We start from the raw sequence: 24,969 nt of genomic DNA, 5'->3' as shown, positions 1-24,969 counted from the left end.
TATGGCTGTTGACCAAGTATGCATTGCATTCACTTGTGTGTGTGAAAAGCCGTAGATATTGTGTGATTGGGCCTGCACGCAAAGGCAGTGCCTTTAAGGTTTATTGGCGCTCTGTACTTCTTTCTCCCTACGTCCGTGTACACAGCGGCCTTTTAAAAAGTCATACAATTTACTTTATGAACCCGATACCGATAATTTCCGATATTACATTTTAAAGCATTTATTGGCCGATAATATCGGCAGTCCGATACTATCGGACATCCCCATTAAAAAGGTATGCAATTTCAAGCAGTGCATATATTTTTTCTGTCAAAATGAGAAAAAAAATGACATTTAGTGAGAAAATATGAAGTACTTTGTTGATACATACCATTTCCAGGTGTTTGCGGACCAGATAAAATGATGTCGTGGGTCAGATCTGGCCCCCGGGCCTTGAGTTTGACACCTGTGTCCTAGTGCAGGGGTCGGCAACCCAACATGTTGAAAGAGCCATATTGGACCAAAAATACAAAAAACAAATCTGTCCAGAGCCGCAAAAAATATAAAGTCTTATATAAAAGGTAACACATGATGTAAGTGTCTATATTAGCCTACTATCAAAATGACTTTAAAAGTCTTATATAAGTGTTATAATGAAGACAACACATGATGAAAGTGTCTATATTAGCAATATTAGCCTACTATCAAAATGACTTTAAAAGTCTTATATAAGTGTTATAATGAAGGCAACACATGATGAAAGTGTCTATATTAGCAATATTAGCCTACTATCAAAATGACTTTAAAAGTCTTATATAAGTGTTATAATGAAGGCAACACATGATGAAAGTGTCTATATGAGCTATATTAGCCTACTATCAAAATGACTTTAAAAGTCTTATATAAGTGTTATAATGAAGGCAACACATGATGAAAGTGTCTATATTAGCAATATTAGCCTACTATCAAAATGACTTTAAAAGTCTTATATAAGTGTTATAATGAAGACAACACAAGATGTAAGTGTCTATATTAGCAATATTAGCCTACTATCAAAATGACTTTAAAAGTCTTATATAAGTGTTATAATGAAGACAACACATGATGAAAGTGTCTATTTATATTAGCCTACTATCAAAATGACTTTAAAAGTCTTATATAAGTGTTATAATGAAGACAACACAAGATGTGTCTATATTAGCAATATTAGCCTACTATCAAAATGACTATGCGTCGCAGGCTGACGCAAATCTTTGTTGACAGAAATGTAATATTTATTCTACACATTTTTACAACATTGAAAAAATATTAGTAAAACGGAGGCTTCTCAGAGGGTGAGATAACTCCTGGAAATTGCTGACTTAGAATTTGTGTGTCCAAGTTAAAGGAAACGGCAGGCTGTCTTCTTCGAATGGATTTGTTACAATCTTTGCAAGCTGGGTAATGTTTGCTGTGGTCTGGAACAACATGGCACAGAGGACATAAATAAAGGATATTAAATGAGCTCAAATATACCTACAAGCCTAAATAGCATGTTAGCATTGATTAGCTTGCAGTCATGCTCTGACCAAATATGCCAACAAGTCAATAACATCAACAAAGCTCAAGTTAGTGCATTCACGCACAGCATAAAACGTTTGGTGGACAAAATGAGACAAAGAAGGAGTGGCATAAAACAGGTCTTTCTGTGGCAGCGTCGGAGAAAGTTGTACAAGTAAACAAACTACGGTGAGTTCAAGTACTACTGGAATTAGTAGGACAAAACGGCGCTCGCCAAATACTCCCTTCAGTAAAGCATAAACACAAACATATTAAACAGTGGGATTTTTTACAAATTAGGAAGGTTTGTGTTATGTTTGTCCTCCTACAGCAGGCGTGCTCATTACGTCGATCGCGAGCTACCGGTCGATCTCGGAGGGTGTGTCAGTCGATCACCAGCCAGGCATTAAAAAAATAGTCCTAAAAATGAGCGATCATAAATCTTCACTATGACGTCACTTTGGTCACTTGATTGACATTCACGGCACCCGAGGGTCTTCTGAGATGACGCTGGCTGCTGCCAGCTCATTAAAATTACCGACTGGAAGGCGAGAAACACTTTATTTCAACAGACTCTGGCGCCGTACCTGTCGTCAAAACTCCAAAGACCGACTGCACAGTTGCACAGTTGCGCTAACACAATAAGAGTCTCAGAAAGCCAGCGCAAACAAGCTAGCAAGCTATGGAGTTTGCCGACAATGTATTTTTTGTAAAGTGTATACAGAGGAGTACGGAAGCTGGACAAATAAGATGCCAAAAACCAACCACTTTCATGTGGTATTGGACAGAAAGGAGGACTTTTTTTATCCTCCATTCGAAAATGCGGACATTATCATCACCACTGTCTGATTCCAATCAGTGCAAGTCATCACAATTAGGTAATACACCAACTTATATTCTTGTCTTCATGAAAGAAAGGAATATATATGTGTTAAACATGCTTGTATTATCTTTAAACATCTTTAACTTATTAACAATATTAACTATATGTGTTAAACATGCTTGCATTATCTTTAAACATCCTTAACATGTTAACAATATTAACTATATGTATTAAACATACTTTTATTATCATTAAACACCTTTAACTTATTAACAACATTAACTATATGTGTTAAACATGCTTGTATTATCATTAAACACCTTTAACTTGTTAACAATATTAACTATATGTGTAAAACATGCTTGCATTATCATTAAACACCTTTAACTTGTTAACAAAAACATATATTTCATAAATAAGTAAATATAAATGATATATATGAATGAGGTAGATCCCCACAACTTGATCAATTGAAAAGTAGCTCGCCTGCAGAAAAAGTGTGAGCACCCCTGCCCTACAGAAACCATATTAAGACAACAACCTAATTTTTTGCCGTTTTCATACATTTTTGAAAAATCTCCAGGGAGCCAGTAGAGCGGTGCTCAAGAGCCCCATGCGGCTCAAGAGCCACGGGTTGCTGACCCCCGTCCTAGGGGGAAGAATATATTGTTGTGAAGTCATGGCTCCTCTCCAGGCTCCACGCCAGGTTTAGCTGATAACCGAGGGAAGGGGATGGGAGCAAGAAGGGGGTGTAGGAGAAGCAACACTGCAGGCCGGTGATGGGTGGAGAGATTCCCAACCAGAAGAAGAAAAAGGAAGAAAAAAGTTGTGAAAGTGTCGAGACGAGAGTGTGTGCTGCATCTGGCCTCGCACACCCCCCTCACACGAGAAGCAGAATCAGGGCAGCGAAGGTGAAGGAAGGTTTTCCTTCTGAGGTGAAGGAGAGTGCAGAGAAGAAGTGCCTCCAGATGTTTCATGTTCCCATGAACAGAAAAGCAGAAACATCTTCACTTCCAACACACACCTCCAATGAGGTCATGCCTCTTCTGTGAGTTGTGTCTTTTCCTTTTTTGGCGCTGGGAGAATGGAGAGTGTGAAAGTGTTGCTGTTGGACATTCTGTGGGTGACGCTGGCCATGTCTGCGCCCGGGTGTTGTGCTCCTTTTCACGACAATGGTGAGTCACGTCTTGCTTTGCTTGCAACACAGAAATGCTCCCACTACTTACTTACCTACACCACTAACAGCCCACAAGAAATGCACATTATATTCTCCACTAGTGATTCCCCAACAGCCAAATAATCACCTATTTGAATATTCAAACAGAGTGTTACTGTTCAAACTGTGGCCTAAATACAGGTAAAAGCCAGTAAATTAGAATATTTTGAAAAACTTGATTTATTTCAGTAATTGCATTGAAAAGGTGTAACTTGTACATTATATTTATTCATTGCACACAGACTGATGCATTCAAATGTTTATTTCATTTAATTTTGATGATTTGAAGTGGCAACAAATGAAAATCCAAAATTCCGTGTGTCACAAAATTAGAATATTACTTAAGGCTAATACAAAAAAGGGATTTTTAGAAATGTTGGCCAACTGAAAAGTATGAAAATGAAAAATATGAGCATGTACAATACTCAATACTTGGTTGGAGCTCCTTTTGCCTCAATTACTGCGTTAATGCGGCGTGGCATGGAGTCGATGAGTTTCTGGCACTGCTCAGGTGTTATGAGAGCCCAGGTTGCTCTGATAGTGGCCTTCAACTCTTCTGCGTTTTTGGGTCTGGCATTCTGCATCTTCCTTTTCACAATACCCCACAGATTTTCTATGGGGCTAAGGTCAGGGGAGTTGGCGGGCCAATTTAGAACAGAAATACCATGGTCCGTAAACCAGGCACGGGTAGATTTTGCGCTGTGTGCAGGCGCCAAGTCCTGTTGGAACTTGAAATCTCCATCTCCATAGAGCAGGTCAGCAGCAGGAAGCATGAAGTGCTCTAAAACTTGCTGGTAGACGGCTGCGTTGACCCTGGATCTCAGGAAACAGAGTGGACCGACACCAGCAGATGACATGGCACCCCAAACCATCACTGATGGTGGAAACTTTACACTAGACTTCAGGCAACATGGATCCTGTGCCTCTCCTGTCTTCCTCCAGACTCTGGGACCTCGATTTCCAAAGGAAATGCAAAATTTGCATGGTTGGGTGATGGTTTGGGGTGCCATGTCATCTGCTGGTGTCGGTCCACTCTGTTTCCTGAGATCCAGGGTCAACGCAGCCGTCTACCAGTATAAAACTACTTTTTTAAAGTCATCATTTCTTATTTCAAACTTTAAAAAAAAAGTCTTGATGCCGAGCGCATATCATTATGTCAAGATAATGGCACTAGCATTTACTTAAGAATATTTTTCAACATATTGAGCAAAAAGGTCTCTTTTTTTTTTCTACCAAGAAAAGTGCACTTGTTATTAGTGAGAATATACTTATTTTAAGCTATTTTTGGGTTCATTAATTAGGGCCCGCATGGCCCATTGTATAAGGACTCCCAAAAGGAGTCCTTATACAATGGGACATAAGGACCTATTGAATTTGTAAGGTTTTATTATTCTTTATTCTTCCGCCGCCACATTAAACTGTAAATTGACCCACTTCATGCTTCAAAACTCACCATATTTGACCCACACATGAGGACCTGCGAAAATTGCCTTTTTTTAAAAAACCGAACCACAAAACTCAAAATTGCGCTCTAGCGCCCCCTAGGAAAAAAAACAACTAGACTGCCTGTAACTAACTCCCACTAGGAAGGTCGGAGAGACATGAAACAAAAACCTCTATGTAGGTCTGACTCAGACCTAGATTTTATAATAGTACATTCTGGGGCTAAAATCAACAGGAAGTTGGCAATTCCCCCTTCAAGACAAAAAAGTACTAAAAACAGTCACTTTTGCCTCTTTGAGCTGTAATTTGACCCCCTTAACATGCTTCAAAACTCACCAAACTGAACACACACATCAGGACTGGCAAACATTGCGATCTAATAAAAAAACCTAACCCCAAATCTCAAAATTGCGCTCTACCGCAATTTTTGAATAAAACGCAGAAAAAACTGCTCCTCGGAAGAACAAAATGACAAAACTGCCTGTAACTCCCACTGGGAAGGTCGGAGAGACATGAAACAAAAACCTCTCCGTAGGTCTCACTTAGAACTGCATTTCATAAATTGACAACCCCCAGCAAAAATCAACAGGAAGTTTGCTATTCCCCCTTCAATTTTTGTAAAAACCGGTCACCTTTCTTCAAACATTATCTCCTCTGAGCGCGTTTGTTGTTTCGGCTTCAAACTAACACAGGAGAGAGATTGAACCCTTCTGATTAAAAGTTGGCGAAAGAGTTTTGATACCTGCTCAGGTTTTGATTTTATGACCCTTCAAAGAACCTCTGCGCTGATGCTGCTGTTTTTTTAAGATGGCTGCTTAAAAGCAGGAAGCACCAGCGTGCCCACACAATGCAGACAAGGTAGGTACACTAGACAAAAGTCTTGGGACACTTATGACTATCACTGGACAAAAGTATTGGGACACTAAAGCCGAAAACTGGACAAAAGTATTGGGACACTTGGGACTACAACTGGACAAAAGTATTGGGACACTTACGACTAAAAGTAGACAACAGTATTGGGAAACTTAGGACTACCACTGGACAAAAGTATTGGGACACTTACACTGGACAAAAGTATTGGGACACTTGGGACTAAAACTTGACAAAAGTATTGGGACACTTAGGACTAGCACCTGCCAAATACGCAATGCTGCTTGCAGCTTTAATTTGACTTGTTTTGGAAAGTCTTGACAAGCCAAATTGTCTTGTTCTATTGGCAGATCATTTTGCTTAGTTCAAATAAAATACCCCTCATTTTTGTATTTTTTTTTTCTTGTTTTTGAACACTGACTTTTTGCAGTGTACAAGTTCTCTTTTTATTCTGGCAATTTAGCTGCCAGTTTTTCTACCGTAAAAACAAATGTACCGTCTTTCCACTTACAGTAATACACCGTTAAAAACAACAAGCGTATATTTTATAGTTAAAAACTGACAGCTCAGTCAACAGGATTTAACACATACTTGCCAACCCTCCCGAATTTTCCGGGAGACTCCCGAAATTCAGCGCCTCTCCCGAAAACCTCCCGGGACAAATATTCTCCCGAAAATCTCCCGATTTTCAGCCGGAGCTGGAGGCCACGCCCCCTCCAGCTCCATGCGGACCTGAGTGAGGACAGCCTTTTTTCATGACGGGAGGACAACAGGGTGACAAGAACTAAATCATCCAGACTAGAGATAAATTGTATTATTATGTTCATCTTACCTAAAAATAAATAAATGTATTAATTAAAAAAAAAATATATATATATATATATACATTTTTACTATATTTTGATAAAAACATGAAAATTAATTGTATTTTTATTTGTATTTTTTCTGACTCCTTATTACATCCAGCCATAGAATTATACATTAAAATAAACATATTTGAAATAATTAATTTTAATTTATCATAATAATTCATTTAAAATGACCATATTTAATTATTAAAATAATTGCTTGTTTATCAACAACTTTAGCATTTTATTCATTACATTTTGAAGCTCTCAGAAGCCAAGTTATGTTATATTCCTTAAGATTTATTTATGCAAGTTTGAAGTGTCAATTATCTAAACACAGTTTTGTTTGCATATTTTCAGGATGTGTATATATATATATATATATATATATATATATATATATATATATGTCTTAATAAGGTTATCCAAAAAATAGTGCTCGATACCGTAGTAGAGCGCAATATATGTATGTGTGGGAAAAAAAATCACAAGACTACTTCATCTCTACAGGCCTGTTTCATGAGGGGGTTCCCTCATTGGCCACAAATTCCTCACTCTGATTGACAAACACTTTCCCAAAGACAACACCCTAAGAAAAGTATTCAACAAGAACAACATTAAATTGAGCTACAGCTGCATGAACAATATACGACAAATTATCTCAAACCACAACAAAACAATTGCAAATGAGCCGTCGGCCCCCGGACAGAGCGACCCCAAAACCAACAAAGGCTGCAACTGCCGCAAGAAACCTGATTGCCCTCTCAACGGGGGGTGCTTACAAACATCAGTTGTTTACCAATCTAAGGTAACACGCAAGGACATTAACACATCCGACACATATGTAGGATTAACTGAGGGAGAATTCAAAACCAGATGGAACAATCACAAGGCTTCTTTCAGGAACAAAAACCTGCGGAATACCACAGAACTCAGCAAACACATTTGGGACCTCAAAGACAATAATGTTGAATATTCAATAACATGGCAAATTCTTGCATCCAGCACACCTTACAATAGTGGTAATAAAAGATGCAACCTATGCTTGAAAGAGAAACTGTTTATTATTTACCGTCCAGACCTGTCATCCCTCAACAAGCGCAGCGAAATTGTATCAGCATGCCGCCACAGACGGAAACACCTCCTAGGTAACACATGAGCCAATCACCACGCCCCTACGCCAGCCTGTACCCACCCACTCTGTGCCCTATATAAACCATGGTATGCGAATGCTCCCATTAAAATCTCCTGATGATTGAGGGAACCCCCTCATGAAACAGGCCTGTAGAGATGAAGTAGTCTTATAAATAAATGATAAATGGGTTGTACTTGTATAGCGCTTTTCTACCTTCAAGGTACTCAAAGCGCTTTGACACTACTTCCACATTTACCCATTCACACACACATTCACACACTGATGGAGGGAGCTGCCATGCAAGGCGCTAACCAGCACCCATCAGGAGCAAGGGTGAAGTGTCTTGCTCAGGACACAACGGACATGACGAGGTTGGTACTAGGTGGGGATTGAACCAGGGACCCTCGGGTCGCGCACGGCCACTCTTCCACTGCGTCTTGTGATTTTTTTTCCCACACATACATATATATATATATATATATATATATATATATATATATATATATATATATATATGTATATATGTATGAAATACTTGACTTGGTGAATTCTAGCTGTCAATATACTCCTCCCCTCTTAACCACGCCCCCGCCCTGAACCACGCCCCTGTTCCACCCCTGACCACGCCCCCACCCCCACCTCCCGAAATCGGAGGTCTCAAGGTTGGCAAGTATGATTTAACACAAAAAACAGTAGTAGTTTTTGTCAATTGACAGTAATATGTTGTAAAGAACAACGTAAAATGTATTGTAATTTGTATTAATTTGATGGGTAGTTTGCTGTAAAGTTAAGTATTTTTATTCTTTTTTATCTAGACAAAATGTTTTTGGGAAAGTATGATAATATTCTGTAATGTTTGTTGCAATAATGGATACTATTAAAGTTTAAAAGGTATGTAATTTCAAGCAGTACATATATTTTTTCTGTCAAAATGAAAAAAAATCCATTACATTTAGTGAGAAAATATGAAGTACTTTGTTGACACATCATTTCCAGGTGTTTGCGGGCCAGATAAAATGATGTGGCGGGCCAGATCTGGCCCCCCGGGCTTTGAGTTTGGCACCTGTGCCTTAGACAGTCCACAAACACTCAGGACATGAATTAGTTTAGTAAGAAAATATACAGGATGAGAAAATAGGAATAAAATGGTGCTTATTTCATTAACTCGTATCATTTTTTTTTTTTATATGTATGTATTTCAAAATACATGAATGTGCATTGTATTCATGTTAGCCTTTAAACTGGCAAGCGATTAGTGATGCCAGCTGCTAGATAGCGATTAGCACGACTCAATATCTTAGTTGTTCCTGGAGTAATGTGTTTATACAAGTTTAGATTGGGGTATGACATTTCGAAATACATGAATGTGCCTTGTATTCATGTTAGTCTTTCGACTGGCAAGCGATTAGTGATGCCAGCAGTGTTTTCTCTCTTTCCCCAGCGATTGACCTTCTAGCAGCTTTGAACATGTCTCAGCCAAGAAGCGGACTGTCCAGACTGCACAGTCCCACAGGGGTCGTGTACAGACTTCGCCCCAAAGCGCCTCACTTGACGCTTCCTCAGGAATATTCCCGGATCCTTCACTCCGACCTCCAGGGAAGCATGGGCTTTCACTTTGTGGGGCAGCAGTTTCAGGGCACCAACGCCACCCTTCTGTCCCTCATGTCCTCCTCATCCTCGCCCATCCTTCAACTCACCTCGTCCACCCTGGAGGACACCCTGCGTGTGGACTACCAGGCGGCGGGCGGCGTTTTCCCCAGGAGAAACCCCTTCTCCCGGGGGGACTGGGTCCAGTTGGCCGTCAGCCTGGAGCCAGGCAGGGTCGTATATTTTGTGGACTGTCAAGAAGCTGAAGTGGTGCTAATAAAGGAGAAGTTGAAGGTGGAACTTCCCCAAGACGTCCTCGTCACTCTGGCCAGCACACCCGGGAGGAAAGACAGCCGGTTTAGTGTAAGTTGTTGCACAAATCTCACATTCCAACACAAATACACTTTTTATTCTCTGTAATAAAACACTAGCAGTGACACAAATATAAATATTTGGAACGCAGCTTTCAGGATTTATCCTTTTTTCAAATCCTAATTCATGTTCTTCTTAAACAAGCATCCTAAATGGCAAAACAACTCCTATGATGGCAAGTGTGACCGCTAAAAAGGTCACGTGGTCTGCTAAGAGCACTTGGTATGTTTTAAGAGGGGACAGACAAAGTGAGTGAACGGGAAGAACAAACACAACAGCGGCAACAACATGGGCTAATTGTTTTAAGAGGGGACAGACAAAGTGAGTGAATGGTAAAAACAAACAACAACAACCTGGGATATTTTTTAAGAGGGGACAGACAAAGTGAGTGAGTGGAAGAACAAACACAACAGCGGCAACAACATGGGCTGATTGTTTTAAGAGGGGGCAGACCAAGTGAGTGAATGGGAAGAACAAACAGCAAGTGCTTGTTTTAAGAGGGGACAGACAAAATTAGTGAACAGAAAGAACAAACACAACAGTGGCAACAACATGGGCTGATTGTTTTAAGAGGGGACAGACAAAGTGAGTGAATGGGAAGAACAAACAACAGCAACAACATGGGCTGCTTGTTTTAATAGGGGACAGACACAGTGAGTGAATAGAAAAAACAAACAGCAACAACATGGGCTGATTGTTTTAAGAGGGGACAGGCAAAGCGAGTGAATAATAAAAATAAAAAAAACAGCAAGTATATGGGCTGATTTTTTTAATGGGGTTAGACAAAGTGAGTGAATGGGAAGAACAAACAGCAACTACATCGGCTGATTGTTTTAAGAGGGGACATCGCGAGAGAGGAGAGCGGAAAAAAAGAAAATAACAGCAAAAGGCAATGAGCAGGTTTTTATCAATCATGAATGATTTTGTTTGCAATTCCAGAGGTTATAAACTGTAACTATGCATCTAATTATGGAATTCCAGAGGTTATAAACTGTAACATTGTATTGGATCAAATGCACAGTTGGCTTTTCCTTTGCAATCCACTCCAAAGCCCGAATCTTACGGAAACTGAAGCAATATTCTTCATAATAAATCATCCAAATCCAATTGCCCTAATTTGTTCCAGACATCCCAACATATTAACAAATATGACATTGTAGGAACAATCATTATAGTTTTACATGCAATCAAACCATGTGAAATAAATCTAAATGACCAATGAAAGAAGGAACAATGAACATTTAACATCACTTTTATCTTTATTAAAGACCTGTTGCAAAGACAGTGAGGAATGGAGGAGGTGGAGTACAGGGAAAGTATTCACAGCGCTTCACTTTTTCACATTTTGTTGTCCATCCATCCATCCATCCATCTTCTTCCGCTTATCCGAGGTCGGGTCGCGGGGGCAGCAGCCTAAGCAGGGAAGCCCAGACTTCCCTCTCCCCAGCCACTTCGTCCAGCTCCTCCCGGGGGATCCCGAGGCGTTCCCAGGCCAGCCGGGAGAGATAGTCTTCCCAACGTGTCCTGGGTCTTCCCCGTGGCCTCCTACCAGTCGGACGTGCCCGAAACACCTTCCTAGGGAGGCGTTCGGGTGGCATCCTGACCAGATGCCCGAACCACCTCATCTGGCTCCTCTCCATGTGGAGGAGCAGCGGCTTTACTTTGAGCTCCTCCCGGATGACAGAGCTTCTCACCCTATCTCTAAGGGAGAGCCCCACCACCCGGCGGAGGAAACTCATTTCGGCCGCTTGTACCCGTGATCTTGTCCTTTCGGTCATAACCCAAAGCTCATGACCATAGGTGAGGATGGGAACGTAGATCGACCGGTAAATCGAGAGCTTTGCCTTCCGGCTCAGCTCCTTCTTCACCACAACGGATCGATACAGCGTCCGCATTACTGAAGACGCCGCACCGATCCGCCTGTCGATCTCACGATCCACTCTTCCCCCACTCGTGAACAAGACTCCGAGGTACATGAACTCCTCCACTTGGGGCAAGATCTCCTCCCCAACCCGGAGATGGCACTCCACCCTTTTCCGGGAGAGAACCATGGACTCGGACTTGGAGGTGCTGATTCCCATCCCAGTCGCTTCACACTCGGCTGCGAACCGATCCAGTGAGAGCTGAAGATCTTGGCCGGAGGAAGCCATCAGGACCACATCATCTGCAAATAGCAGAGACCTAATCCTGCAGCCACCAAACCAGATACCCTCAACGCCCTGACTGCGCCTAGAAATTCTGTCCATAAAGGTTTTGAACAGAATCGGTGTCAAAGGGCAGCCTTGGCGGAGTCCAACCCTCACTGGAAACGTGTCCGACTTACTGCCGGCAATGCGGACCAAGCTCTGACACTGATCATACAGGGAGCGGACTGCCACAATAAGACAGTCCGTTACCCCATACTCTCTGAGCACTCCCCACAGGACTTCCCGAGTGACACGGTCGAATGCCTTCTCCAAGTCCACAAAGCACATGTAGACTGGTTGGGCAAACTCCCATGCACCCTCAAGGACCCTGCCGAGAGTATAGAGCTGGTCCACAGTTCCACGACCAGGACGAAAACCACACTGTTCCTCCTGAATCCGAGGTTCGACTATCTGGCGTAGCCTCCTCTCCAGTATACCTGAATAGACCTTACCGGGAAGGCTGAGGAGTGTGATCCCACGATAGTTGGAACACACCCTCCGGTTCCCCTTCTTAAAGAGAGGAACCACCACCCCGGTCTGCCAATCCAGAGGCACCGCCCCCGATGTCCACATTTTGTTGTGAAAATTCATTTTTGTCCTCAAAATTCTACACACAACAATACCCCATAATGACACCTTTTTGTTGTTGTTGTGGCAAATTTGTTAAAAACAAAAAACTAATGTACCTAAAAAGTGCCCCGAGGACAGGTGTGCCAAGCTTGGCATTGTGCTCAAAAAGGCTTGAGGCTGTAATTTTTTGCCAAAAGTGCATCAACAAAGTATTGAGCAAATACTGTTAATACTTACGCACATATGTTTTTGTTTAATGTTATTTAATGAATTTGTAACATTTTTCATAAAACACTTCACATTGAAACTATGGAGTATTGTCTGTAGAATTTTGAGGGGAAAAAAAAAGATTGTATTCCATTTTGGAATAAGGCTGTTACATAACAAAATGTGGAAAAGGTGAAGCGCTGTGAATACCCTCTGGATGCACTTTACCTTTGTACTTTGCTGCAAGTTCTTTCTTGAATTCAATCATGTTTCTCATCTTCTTTATCAAAGCACTTGCAACTTTCTTTGGCTCCATGGTGGATTATTATCCTGCTCAAAAAGACTTGTTTGTTACATGCAATAATTGAGAAGGTATGCAAAGACTGGTTCAAAACAAAAAACCGAGCCGTACTAAAGTGCAACAAACGAAAACCGAGGTACTGCTGTATTTATCAAATCAGCAACAAATTAATGTACTTGTTTCAAAACAAAAGTAATTTAAAAAAAAACTTGTGTACCTGCTACTATAGCTTCTAGAATTTTCCGTTGTTTTGGGTCCAACGCTAACTATGGCTAAGTTTTAAGTTTTTTAAGTGTTTTTGTGTCTTCGCAGGGCCATGTGAAGAAAGCTGAGATTTCCATGAAGGCATACCAGCGACGCCCCTGGCACTGTGGTAATGTCACAGGTAGGGTTGCAAAATTCCTGGAATATTCAAAGTTGGAAAACTTTCCATGGGAATGAATGGGAATAAACATTGAACGCAACATGCTAGATCTTGCAGCATGATTATTAGCTAAAACAACCTGATTTAATGCAAATTCAGTAGAATTTCAACCCTGCACTGTGCATTCCTCCATCACATGTGCAGTGCATTCTTCCATCACATGCACAGATCATTCCCAGCCTGCTACACACTACCATACTTGCCAACCCTCCCGAATTTTCCGGGAGACTCCCGAATTTCAGTGCCTCTCCGGAAAATCTCCCGGGACAACCATTCTACCGAATTTCTCCCGATTTCCAGCCGGACTTAAGGCACGCCCCCTCCAGGTCTGTGCGGACCTGAGTGAGGACAGCCTGTCGTCATGTCCGCTTGGCCAACCAAAAAGTAACCACAGAACACTATACCGTATAGTGTTCTGTGGTTACTTTTAGGTTGGCCAACGGTTTACGTTGTATTGCACACCCTGACGGCAAGTGTGAGAGTGGCATACTTGCCGACCTTGAGACCTCCGATTTCGGGAGGTGGGGGGTGGGGGGCGTGGTCGGGGGTCGGGCGGGGGGCGTGGTTAAGATATATATATATATAAGAAATACTTGACTTTCAGTGAATTCTAGCTATATATATATATATATATATATATATATATATATAGCCTTCATCACATTGAAGGACCACAAACCCAACTTCGCAAATAACCCAACATGCCGACTAATAAACCCAAATAAATCTGAAATAGGAAAAATCAGCAAAATAATCCTGGACAGAGTCAACACAAAAATCAAGGACAAAACACCACTCAACCAATGGAGAAATACAGCAGCAGTAATCAAATGGTTCAACAACATCCAAGACAAACAACAGCACAACTTTATCTCCTTTGATATCGAAGAATTTTACCCTTCCATCTCGCAAGACCTACTGACTCAAGCACTAGACTTCGCCTCAGACTACGACTCAATCACAGGCAACGAAAGAAACATCATCATCCACGCAAAAAACTCCATTCTCATCCACAACAGTACACCATGGCAAAAAAAGAACAATGCAACATTTGACGTCACTATGGGAAGTTTTGACGGAGCAGAAACGTGTGAACTCGTTGGGAGTTTCCTCCTCTCCCAGCTCGCTAGCCTCAATCTGAACCTTGGTATTTACCGTGATGACGGACTGGCAGTGTGTCGCGCCTCGCCAAAGAGCAGCGGGAATACCAAGAAGAGCATATGCCAAATTTTCAAAGAGAACGGCCTACGGATCACGATTGAAGCCAACAAGCAAACCGTCAACTTCCTTGACGTCACTTTCAACCTGAGAAATAACAGCTACCAACCATTCACGAAACCCAACACAACACTCCAATACGTGCACCATGACAGCAACCACCCACCCACCACCACGAAAAGAATACCTACCGGAATTAATAAAAGGCTATCGATGCTGTCATCTAGCGAAGCTGAATTTGACCAAGCAACCCCCCCGTACCAAAAAGCCCTTGATGAAAGCGGATACAATTTCACCCTCACCTATGAACCCACGCCAGGAAACCAACCGAAAAAGAACAGAAAACGAAACGACATCATCTGGTACAACCCCCCATACAGCAAAAACGTCTCAACTAACATTGGACACAAATTCCTCAATCTGATTGACAAACACTTTCCCAAAGACAACACCCTAAGAAAAGTATTCAACAAGAACAACATTAAATTGAGCTACAGCTGTATGAACAATATACGACAAATCATCTCAAACCACAACAAAACAATTGCAAATGAGCCGTCGGCCCCCGGACAGAGCGACTCCAAAACCAACAAAGGTTGCAACTGTCGAAAGAAACCTGATTGCCCTCTCAACGGGGGGTGCTTACAAACATCAGTTGTCTACCAATCTAAGGTAACACGCAAGGACATTACACATCCGACACATATGTAGGATTAACCGAGGGAGAATTCAAAACCAGATGGAACAATCACAAGGCTTCTTTCAGGAACCAAAACCTGCGGAATACCACAGAACTCAGCAAACACATTTGGGACCTCAAAGACAATAATGTTGAATATTCAATAACATGGCAAATTCTTGCATCCAGCACACCTTACAATAGTGGTAATAAAAGATGCAACCTATGCTTGAAAGAGAAACTGTTTATTATTTACCGTCCAGACCTGTCATCCCTCAACAAGCGCAGCGAAATTGTAACAGCATGCCGCCATAGACGGAAACACCTCCTAGGTAACACATGAGCCAATCACCACGCCCCTAGGCCAGCCTGTACCCACCCACTCTGTGCCCTATATAAACCATGGTATGCGAATGCTCCCATTAAAATCTCCTGATGATTGAGGGTACCCCTCCTCATGAAACAGGCCTGTAGAGATGAAATAGTCTTGTGATTTTTTTCCCACACATACATATATATATATATATATATATATATATATATATGTGTGTATGTATGTATGTATGTATGTATGTGTATATATATATATATATATATATATATATATATATATATATATATATATATATATATATATATATATATGTGTATGTATGTATGTATGTATGTATGTATGTATATATGTATATGTATGTATGTATGTATGTATATATGTATATATATATATATATTTTAAATTTTTTTATTTTTTTTTATTTACAGCCCGGCTCCCGACCAAATTTTTTTTAATTGTAGTTTTGAAGAATTTATCTGGTTTAAATGTAACTTAGATATTGGGTTTCACTATGTAAAGCGCTTTGAGTCACTAGAGAAAAGCGCTATATAAATATAATTCACTTCACTTCACTTCAATGTAACTGAATGTGCATGAACTATTTCTGTTCAAAATTGTTAGAAATGTTAAATGTTTAAATATTAATTGTCAGTTTACTGTACTGTGCCAACTGTACTACTATATGAGTACCTATTTTCTATTGTTTCATTGAAAATAAAACAGCAAAGTCCATTTGGCTGTCATCTGTTTTAATTATGAGACACAATTGTGTCAAAATCATGATTTTTTTTTTTACATGCTTGAAATAAGGAATGATGACTTTAAAAAAGTAGTTTTATACTTGTGAGTGTTGATGACACAGCTTTGCAACACTTGATATTCTAGTTTCAAGCATGTTTTACTCAATATAGGTCATCAAATCTCAGCAACAAGCTGTAATATCTTACTGAGATCATTTAGGAGCAAAACACTTAAAACAAGTAAAACACTCTAACATAAAATCTGCTTAGTGAGAAGAATGATCTTATCAGACAGAAAATAAGCAAATATCAGCCTTATTTCACATATTTCATCTTACTTAGATTTCAGTTTTTTGCAGTAAGGGAATTTACCGGAAACTTTCCACCCCTTTGCAACTCTGTATGTTACCCTTCTGTATAATCGGCCATGTGTGCGAGTCTGTGCGTGTGCATTTACATTATAGTCGACATTGTGTTACGCAAGCGTGCTTTCGTGAGCGATAATCATCCTTTCCTGGCTCTTGTTGACATTTTGAACAGTCTTGCCTTGCCATCCGCAGCTACACAAACACTGACATCCCATCACAGTAACTCAGGCTGCGATCTTCAAAGGCCTCACGCAGGAGAACTTTATGTTCACGGATAATAATGGAGGAATACTTTCTCCCTTCACAAACTATTGTGTTGTGTGTTCCAGATGTTTCCCCTGCGTCCAAACACCAGCAGCACAATGCCAGCGTCCCAGTGTTGCAACAGGAAGTGTCTTCCACCAGTAAAGCCAGTAGGACACCGCTCCAAACTGCTCATTATCCTCACAACATCCAAAGTGACCAGCTGCAAAGAGGAGTGGTCCTGGGGCCTCCAGGACTCCCTCAAGAGGGGAAGACTGCTTCCCAAGGTTTGAGCAGGCTGGAGACCAGGCTGGAGGATCTGGCTCGCATGGTGGACATGCTCAAAGCTCAGGTGGGGACTTTATGCTTTCATTCATGACGTTTTCCTTTTTTTTTTTTTTAACATAACGTCACACACCGAATGTGCTGTGGCAGAACGAGGAGCTGCAGTCGCGAGTACGCCACCTGGAGGGATGCGAGTGCGTGAGGCGCTCGTGTGTGTGGGAAGGTGGCGAGGTGGAGGATGGTCGACGATGGCAGATTGACCTCAACACACTGTGTGTGTGCACATCTGGAAAGGTCACATGTCACGCCAACATTGTCGGTAGGTTTAAAATGATGCCAATCAGCTTCTAACTTTCAGCCCCCCCCCCCCCCCACCCACCCAACAGTACACTGCAAAAAGTCAGTGTTCAAAAACAAGAAACAAAAATACAAAAATTGGGGGTATTTTATTTGAACTAAGCAAAATTATCTGCCAATAGAACAAGACAATTTGGCTTGTCAAGACTTTCCAAAACAAGTCAAATTAGCTAATCAATCAATCAATCAATGTTTATTTATACAGACCTAAATCACAAGTGTCTCAAAGGGCTGCACAAGCCACAACGACAGCCTCGGTACAAAGCCCACATACGGGCAAGGAAAAACTCACCCCAGTGGGACGTCGATGTGAATGACTATGAGAAACCTTGGAGAGGACCGCATATGTGGGCAGAGGTGGGTAGTAACGCGCTACATTTACTCCGTTACATCTACTTGAGTAACTTTTGGGATAAATTGTACTTCTAAGAGTAGTTTTAATGCAACATACTTTTACTTTTACTTGAGTATATTTATAGAGAAGAAACGCTACTTTTACTCCGCTACTTTTATCTACATTCAGCTCGCTACTCGCTACTAATTTTTATCGATCTGTTAATGCACGCTTTGTTTGTTTTGGTCTGTCAGACAGACCTTCATAGTGCCTGCGTTTCAACAAATACAGTCACTGGTGACGTTCACTCCGTTCCACCAATCAGATGCAGTCACTGGTGACGTTGGACCAATCAAACAGAGCCAGGCGGTCACATGACCTGACTTAAACAAGTTGAAAAACGTATTCGGGTGTTACCATTTAGTGGTCAATTGTACGGAATATGTACTGTACTGTGCAATCTACTAATAAAAGTTTCAATCAATCAATCAAAAGTGTGAAGGAAAAAACACCCTTTTTTATTTCAACCGTACATCCCGTCAAAAGCCTAAAAACTGACTGCACAGTTCCTGTCTTCACAATAAAAGTGCCGCTCCATGGCGCCTGCGCTTTCAAAATAAGAGTCTCCGAAAGCCAGCGCAAACAAGCTAGCAAGCTACGGAGTTTGCCGCCAATGTATTTCTTGTAAAGTGTATAAAAACGAATATGGAAGCTGGACAAATAAGATGCCAAAAACCAACCACTTTCATGTGGTATTAGACAGAAAGGAGGAACTTTTTTTCTCCTCCATTTGAAAACGAGGACGTTATCATCACTACTGTCTGATTACAATCAATGCAAGTCATCAGAATCAGGTAATACACCAACTTATATTCTTGTCTTCATGAAAGAAAGGAATCTATATGTGTTAAACATGCATGTATATTCATTAAAACACCTTTAACATGTAAACAAAAACGGCAAAATAAATAAATATAAACTGTATACTGTATATATCAATGTATGTATATATATATACAGTATGTATGTGTGTATATATATATATATATATATATATATATATATATATATATATATATATATATATATATATATATATATATATATATATATATATATATGTATGTGTGTGTGTGTGTGTGTATATATATATATATATATATATATATATATATATATATATGTGTGTGTGTGTGTGTGTGTGTGTGTATGTATATATATATATATATATATATATATATATATATATATATGATATGTGTGTGTATGTTACTCATCAGTTACTCAGTACTTGAGTAGTTTTTTCACAACATACTTTTTACTTTTACTCAAGTAAATATTTGGGTGACTACTCCTTACTTTTACTTGAGTAATAAATCTCTAAAGTAACAGTACTCTTACTTGAGTACAATTTCTGGCTACTCTACCCACCTCTGTATGTGGGTAACCCCCCCCCTCTAGGGGAGACCGAAAGCAATGGATGTCGAGTGGGTCTGACATAATATTGTTTAGCAGGACCGATAATCAGCATTTCCGTTTTCTTGGCGTTGAGTTGCAAGAAGTTAGCGGACATCCATTGTTTAATTTCATTAAGACACGCCTCCAGCTGACTACAATCCGGCGTGTTGGTCAGCTTTAGGGGCATGTAGAGTTGGGTGTCATCAGCATAACAATGAAAGCTAACACCGTATTTGCGTATGATGTCGCCTAGCGGCAGCATGTAAATACTAAAGAGTGCAGGGCCAAGAACCGAACCCTGAGGAACTCCGCACGTTACCTTAACATAGTCCGAGGTCACATTATTATGGGAGACGCATTGCATCCTGTCAGTAAGATAAGAGTTAAACCACGACAAAGCTAAGTCTGACATACCAATACGTGTTTTGATACGCTCTAATAAAATATTATGATGGACGGTATCGAAAGCAGCGCTAAGATCAAGAAGCAGCAACATAGATGACGCATCAGAATCCATCGTTAGCAGTAGATCATTAGTCATTTTTGCGAGGGCTGTCTCCGTAGAGTGATTTGCCCTGTCAATCATAGAGATTGTTAGACACTAAGTGTTCATTTAGCTGCTGTGCGACAATTTTTTCGAGGATTTTCGAAATAAAGGGAAGGTGTGACACCGGTCGGTAGTTTACCATGAGGTCAGGATCAAGGTTAGGTCTTTTGCTAACCTCAATGAACCCCAAAATACCTTTTAAAATAAGTATATTCTCACTATTAACAAGTGCACATTTCTTGGTAGAAAAAAAAAGAGACCTTTTTGCTCAATATGTTGAAAAATATTCTTAAATGAAAAAAATATATATATATACTGTATATATATAAATGCTAGTGCCATTATCTTGACATAATGATATTACATTTCTTGAAACCAGCAAACTTATACTAAAAACTAATTTATTGTTCTTAATGGAAGGCAACAAGGCAAGCGCTTGTTACTCTCGGGGTCTCCTAGCCGCTCAGGCAAATCATATTGTCGAAAAATGCATTTTTCCATCGACAACATGACATCATCGCGCCAAGTGCGTGCTCTTTCAGTCAATTAGTGCGCATGTATACAGCCCAGCCCCCGGCCAAAATGTTTTTAATTGTCATTTTGAGGAATTTATCTGAATGTGCATGAACTATTTCTGTTCAAAATTGTTTGAAATGTTAAATGTTTAAATTTTAACTGTCAGTTTACTGTACTGTGCCAACTGTACTACTATATGAGTACCTATTTTCTATTGTTTCATTGAAAATAAAACAGCAAAGACCATTTGGCTGTCATCTGTTTTAATTATGAGACACAATTGTGTCAAAGTCATGATTTTTTAATTTCATGCTTGAAATAAGACATTACTTTGAAAAAGTAGTTTTATACTTGTGAGTGTTGATGACACAGCTTTGCAACACTTGATATTCTAGTTTCAAGCATGTTTTACTCAATATAGGTCATCAAATCTCAGCAACAAGCTGTAATATCTTACTGACATCATTTAGGACCAAAACACTTAAAACAAGTAAAAGACTCTAACATAAAATCTGCTTAGTGAGAAGAATGATCTTATCAGACAGAAAATAAGCAAATATCACCCTTATTTGACATATTTCATCTTACTTACAATTCAGTTTTTGCAGTGTAGTTCCACACTCTTCACTTTTTCACCCAATGAACCCACTGCCCTCCTGCAGCAAGTACAGCATGAGCTTAGCTAAGTGGTAATATTCCACTCCATAATATAGTTCATGTTTTGAGTGGACAGCGGAGTCTGGGTCACAGCTGCCGCCAGCTGCTTGGCAAGCTGACTTTTTGGAGGGTTAGGGTTAAGCTCAGACTCGTACTACTATCTATGGACTTGTTACATACAACCTATAGACCCCAGTGAAGCAAACATGGCAACATTTGCTTTTGGAAATAAGGAGAATTTCTTTGGAAAATAAGAACAATTTGAACAGAAATAGTTCATGCACATTCAGGTAAATCCTTCAAAATTACAATAAAAAAAAAAATTGGGGCGGGTGCAGGGCTGTAAATATATATACAGCCATACAGGTCACACTGAGGGTGGCCGTATAAACAACTTTAACACTGTTACAAATATGCGCCACACTGTGAACCCACACCAAACAAGAATGACAAACACATTTCGGGAGAACATCCACACCGTAACACAACAGAACAAATACCCAGAACCCCTTGCAGCACTAACTCTTCCGGGACGCTACAATATCATACCTGCCAACTACTCCGGTTTTCCCGTAATTAGTACGGTTTTCATCAACCTATTCCGGGTTACGGTTGCAGTGATAAAAAATACAGTTTTTCATTAATTAAAAAATATATATTTTTTAAAGTTTTATTCACGAAATTGCGTAACAACAATGACAATCGACACTGCTTCCCGTAACTTCCTATCGAGCCATTCCGAATGCCATGCGCGAGGCTATTTATAGCACCGCTGCCAAGCACGAGGCACCAGTTGCCATTGTTTCCAAACGAGCGAACGATCATGGAATCAGCCGGAGAAAAATCGCAAACGAGTCTTAAACCGAAAAGAAAACTGCAGTCATTCCGTGAAGAATATTCAAAAGCCTATCCGGGAATAATTATCCGTTCCAAAAAGGGTGAAAACTACGCGAATTGCACCTTGTGCAGACAAGATTCTTCGATCGGACACGGAGGAATTAGCGATGTAAAAGACCACGTTGGGACAAAAAAACACAAGTCTAATGCCGTTGCTAGCGATACAAGTGGAAAACTTTCAACGTTTTTCGTCGCCCAAACAGATTCTTTGGATGTGATAAATGCCGAAGTTTTATTTACGGAGGCAATAATTGGCAATCATTTTTGCTGTAATATTTTTGTTTTGAAAAGTCACTGTGACTGATAGAAAAGTGATGGTTTTAGCAACATTTTAACCTGTCTGAATGCTAATCATCATTTTGCGTCGGGCCCCCTGGACCCTGGCTACTAGGTTTTTCTGATTTCAAAAGTTGGCAGGTATGCAATATACACCCCCTGCTACCCCCTACCCTAAACCCCAACCCGCTCCCCTCTAACCCCGCCCACCTCAACCTCCTCATGCTCTCTCAGGGAGAGCATGTCCCAAATTCCAAGCTGCTGTTTTGAGGCATGTTTAAAAAAAAAAAAAAAGCACTTTGTGACTTCAATAATAAATATGGCAGTGCCATGTTGGCATTCTTTTCCATAACTTGAGTTGATTTATTTTGGAAAACCTTGTTACATTGTTTACTGCATCCAGCGGGGCATCACAACAAAATTAGGCATAATAATGTGTTAATTCCACGACTGTATATATTGGTATCGGTTGATATCGGAATCGGTAATTAAGAGTTGGACAATATCGGATATTGGCAAAAAAAGCCATTATCGGACATCTCTAGATGCAACACATGCTTTCCATGTGGCTTAGATTGGCCACACGTTGACCTTAGTTCACCCATTTTACTCTTCATTTTCCCCCGTGGAACATACTTTTTGTTTCGGCAGTGAGAAATCCAACTTCCTCGTCTCACGAGGAAAAATATCTGATAGGCTCTCCTTGGAAACTAACACCCAGCCCTCTTTCATATGGACGCTGCTAAAGAGCTGTGATTGGATATATTCCAAACTTGTCCCAGACATCTACAAGACGACATTAAACATGATTGGATCTTTTTTTTATTCGTTAACTCAAATGTCAGTTAATTGTGTCACGGTCTCAGTCAACGTGCCTTTGTTTTGATTAGTTATCGTTGTCATGTCTGTGTAATCATGTTTTGTTTGAAGTCATGTTTTGTTTAGTTTCTGGCTTTTCACTCCCTTGTCTTGTTTGCATGATTACCCATTAGTTTCACCTGTTCCACGTTTGGACTCATTTTGCACTCTTGTTTGTCACCATAGCAACCATTAGTTTTCACCTGTCACGTCACGCACCTGTTTTCGTTAATCATGTCTGTGTTATTTAAGCTTTTCATTTTCTGTTGTTCGTGCTGACGACATGCCCCCTGTCACACTCTGTCCACCTCTGCGCACTTCATGTCCATGCCAAGTAAGTTTGTTTATTATTGCCACAGTTAGTGTTTTTTGTCGTTCATAGTTTTTTTGCCCCCGTGCAAGTCTTTTGTTTTCGTTAGTCAAGTTTGTACATCCGCCTTGAGCGCGCCTTTTGTTCCTTTGAGTGTTATTATTAAAAATGTATTTACCTTCACGTCATGACCAGTCCAATTCACTTGCACCTCGGGAGAACAAACCAAGCCATGGTCCAAGTCGTGACAGATGTCGTTAGCACGAACAACAGAAAATGAAAAGCTTAAATAACACAGACATGATTAACGAAAACAGGTGCGTGACGTGACAGGTGAAAACTAATGGTTGCTATGTAGACAAACAAGAGTGCACAATGAGTCCAAACGTGGAACAGGTGAAACTAATGGGTAATCATGCAAACAAGACAAGGGAGTGAAAAGCCAGAAACTAAACAAAACATGACTTCAAACAAAACATGATTACACAGACATGACAATCGTCTTATTTTTACCTGCTCCAATGTCAAAAACAAACCCAAATAAACTAAACAGCTTCCAGCACAGGGCGGGCACGACTGACTCTGTGGGCGTGCATGGCCATGCACATAAAAAAATAAAAAAATAAGAAATTCTCAGATACAGTCGTGGTCAAAAGTGTACATACACTTGTAAAGAACATCATGTCATGGCTGTCTTGACTTTACAATCATTTCTACAACTCTTATTTGTTTGTGATGTAGTGATTGGAGCACATACTTGTTGGTCACAAAGAACATTCATGAAGTTTGCTTCTTTTATGAATTTATTATGGGTCTACTGAAAATGTGAGGGTGAAAAGTATACATACAGCAATGTTAATATTTGCTTACATGTCCCTTGGCAAGTTGACCTGCAATAAGGCGCTTTTGGTAGCCATCCACAAGCTTCTGCTTGACCACTTGACCACTCCTCTTGACAAAATTGGTGCAGTTCAGCTAATTGTGTTGGTTTTCTGACATGGACTTGTTTCTTCAGCATTAAAGGCCTCACTTTTTCTCCTCCAAACATATTGCTGGGTATTTTGGCCAAACAGCTCCATTTTTTATTTCATCTGACCACATAACTTTCCTCCAGAAGGTCTTATCTTTGTCCATGTGATGGCAGATGAAACAAAAATGGAGCTGTTTGGCCACAATACCCAGCAATATTTGCAATTTTGCGAAGATTAAGATTGTACGGCGTAAGCAGCCACATCATGATGATTTTCTACCGTGCCATTGTAGAGAGCATCATTAGATACGGGATCACCTCATGGTTTGGCAACCTAACCGTTAAGCAGAGGTGGGTAGAGTAGCCAGAAATTGTACTCAAGTAAGAGTACTGTTACTTTAGAGATTTATTACTCAAGTAAA

At 40.3% G+C, this 24,969-nt stretch overlaps 1 protein-coding gene across 1 annotated transcript in view; it reads left to right on the top strand.

The window, feature by feature from the left end:
• The window catches only part of kcp (kielin cysteine rich BMP regulator), a 112,084-nt gene that overhangs the window by 3,014 nt on the left and 84,101 nt on the right, over positions 1-24,969 (top strand). The window contains exons 3-7 of the mRNA XM_061970459.2: positions 3,036-3,516; positions 9,295-9,803; positions 13,389-13,461; positions 17,169-17,434; positions 17,518-17,686. Coding sequence (XP_061826443.2) covers positions 3,426-3,516; positions 9,295-9,803; positions 13,389-13,461; positions 17,169-17,434; positions 17,518-17,686 — 1,108 coding nt within the window. The 5' untranslated portion in view covers positions 3,036-3,425. The remainder of the gene's footprint in view (positions 1-3,035; positions 3,517-9,294; positions 9,804-13,388; positions 13,462-17,168; positions 17,435-17,517; positions 17,687-24,969) is intronic.

The sequence above is a fragment of the Nerophis lumbriciformis genome, linkage group LG10 (assembly GCF_033978685.3).
Source record: "Nerophis lumbriciformis linkage group LG10, RoL_Nlum_v2.1, whole genome shotgun sequence".
Taxonomy (NCBI): Eukaryota; Metazoa; Chordata; class Actinopteri; order Syngnathiformes; family Syngnathidae; genus Nerophis; species Nerophis lumbriciformis.
The sequence above is the reverse complement of the archived record's forward strand: the minus strand, read 5'-3'. Positions and strand labels throughout refer to the sequence as shown.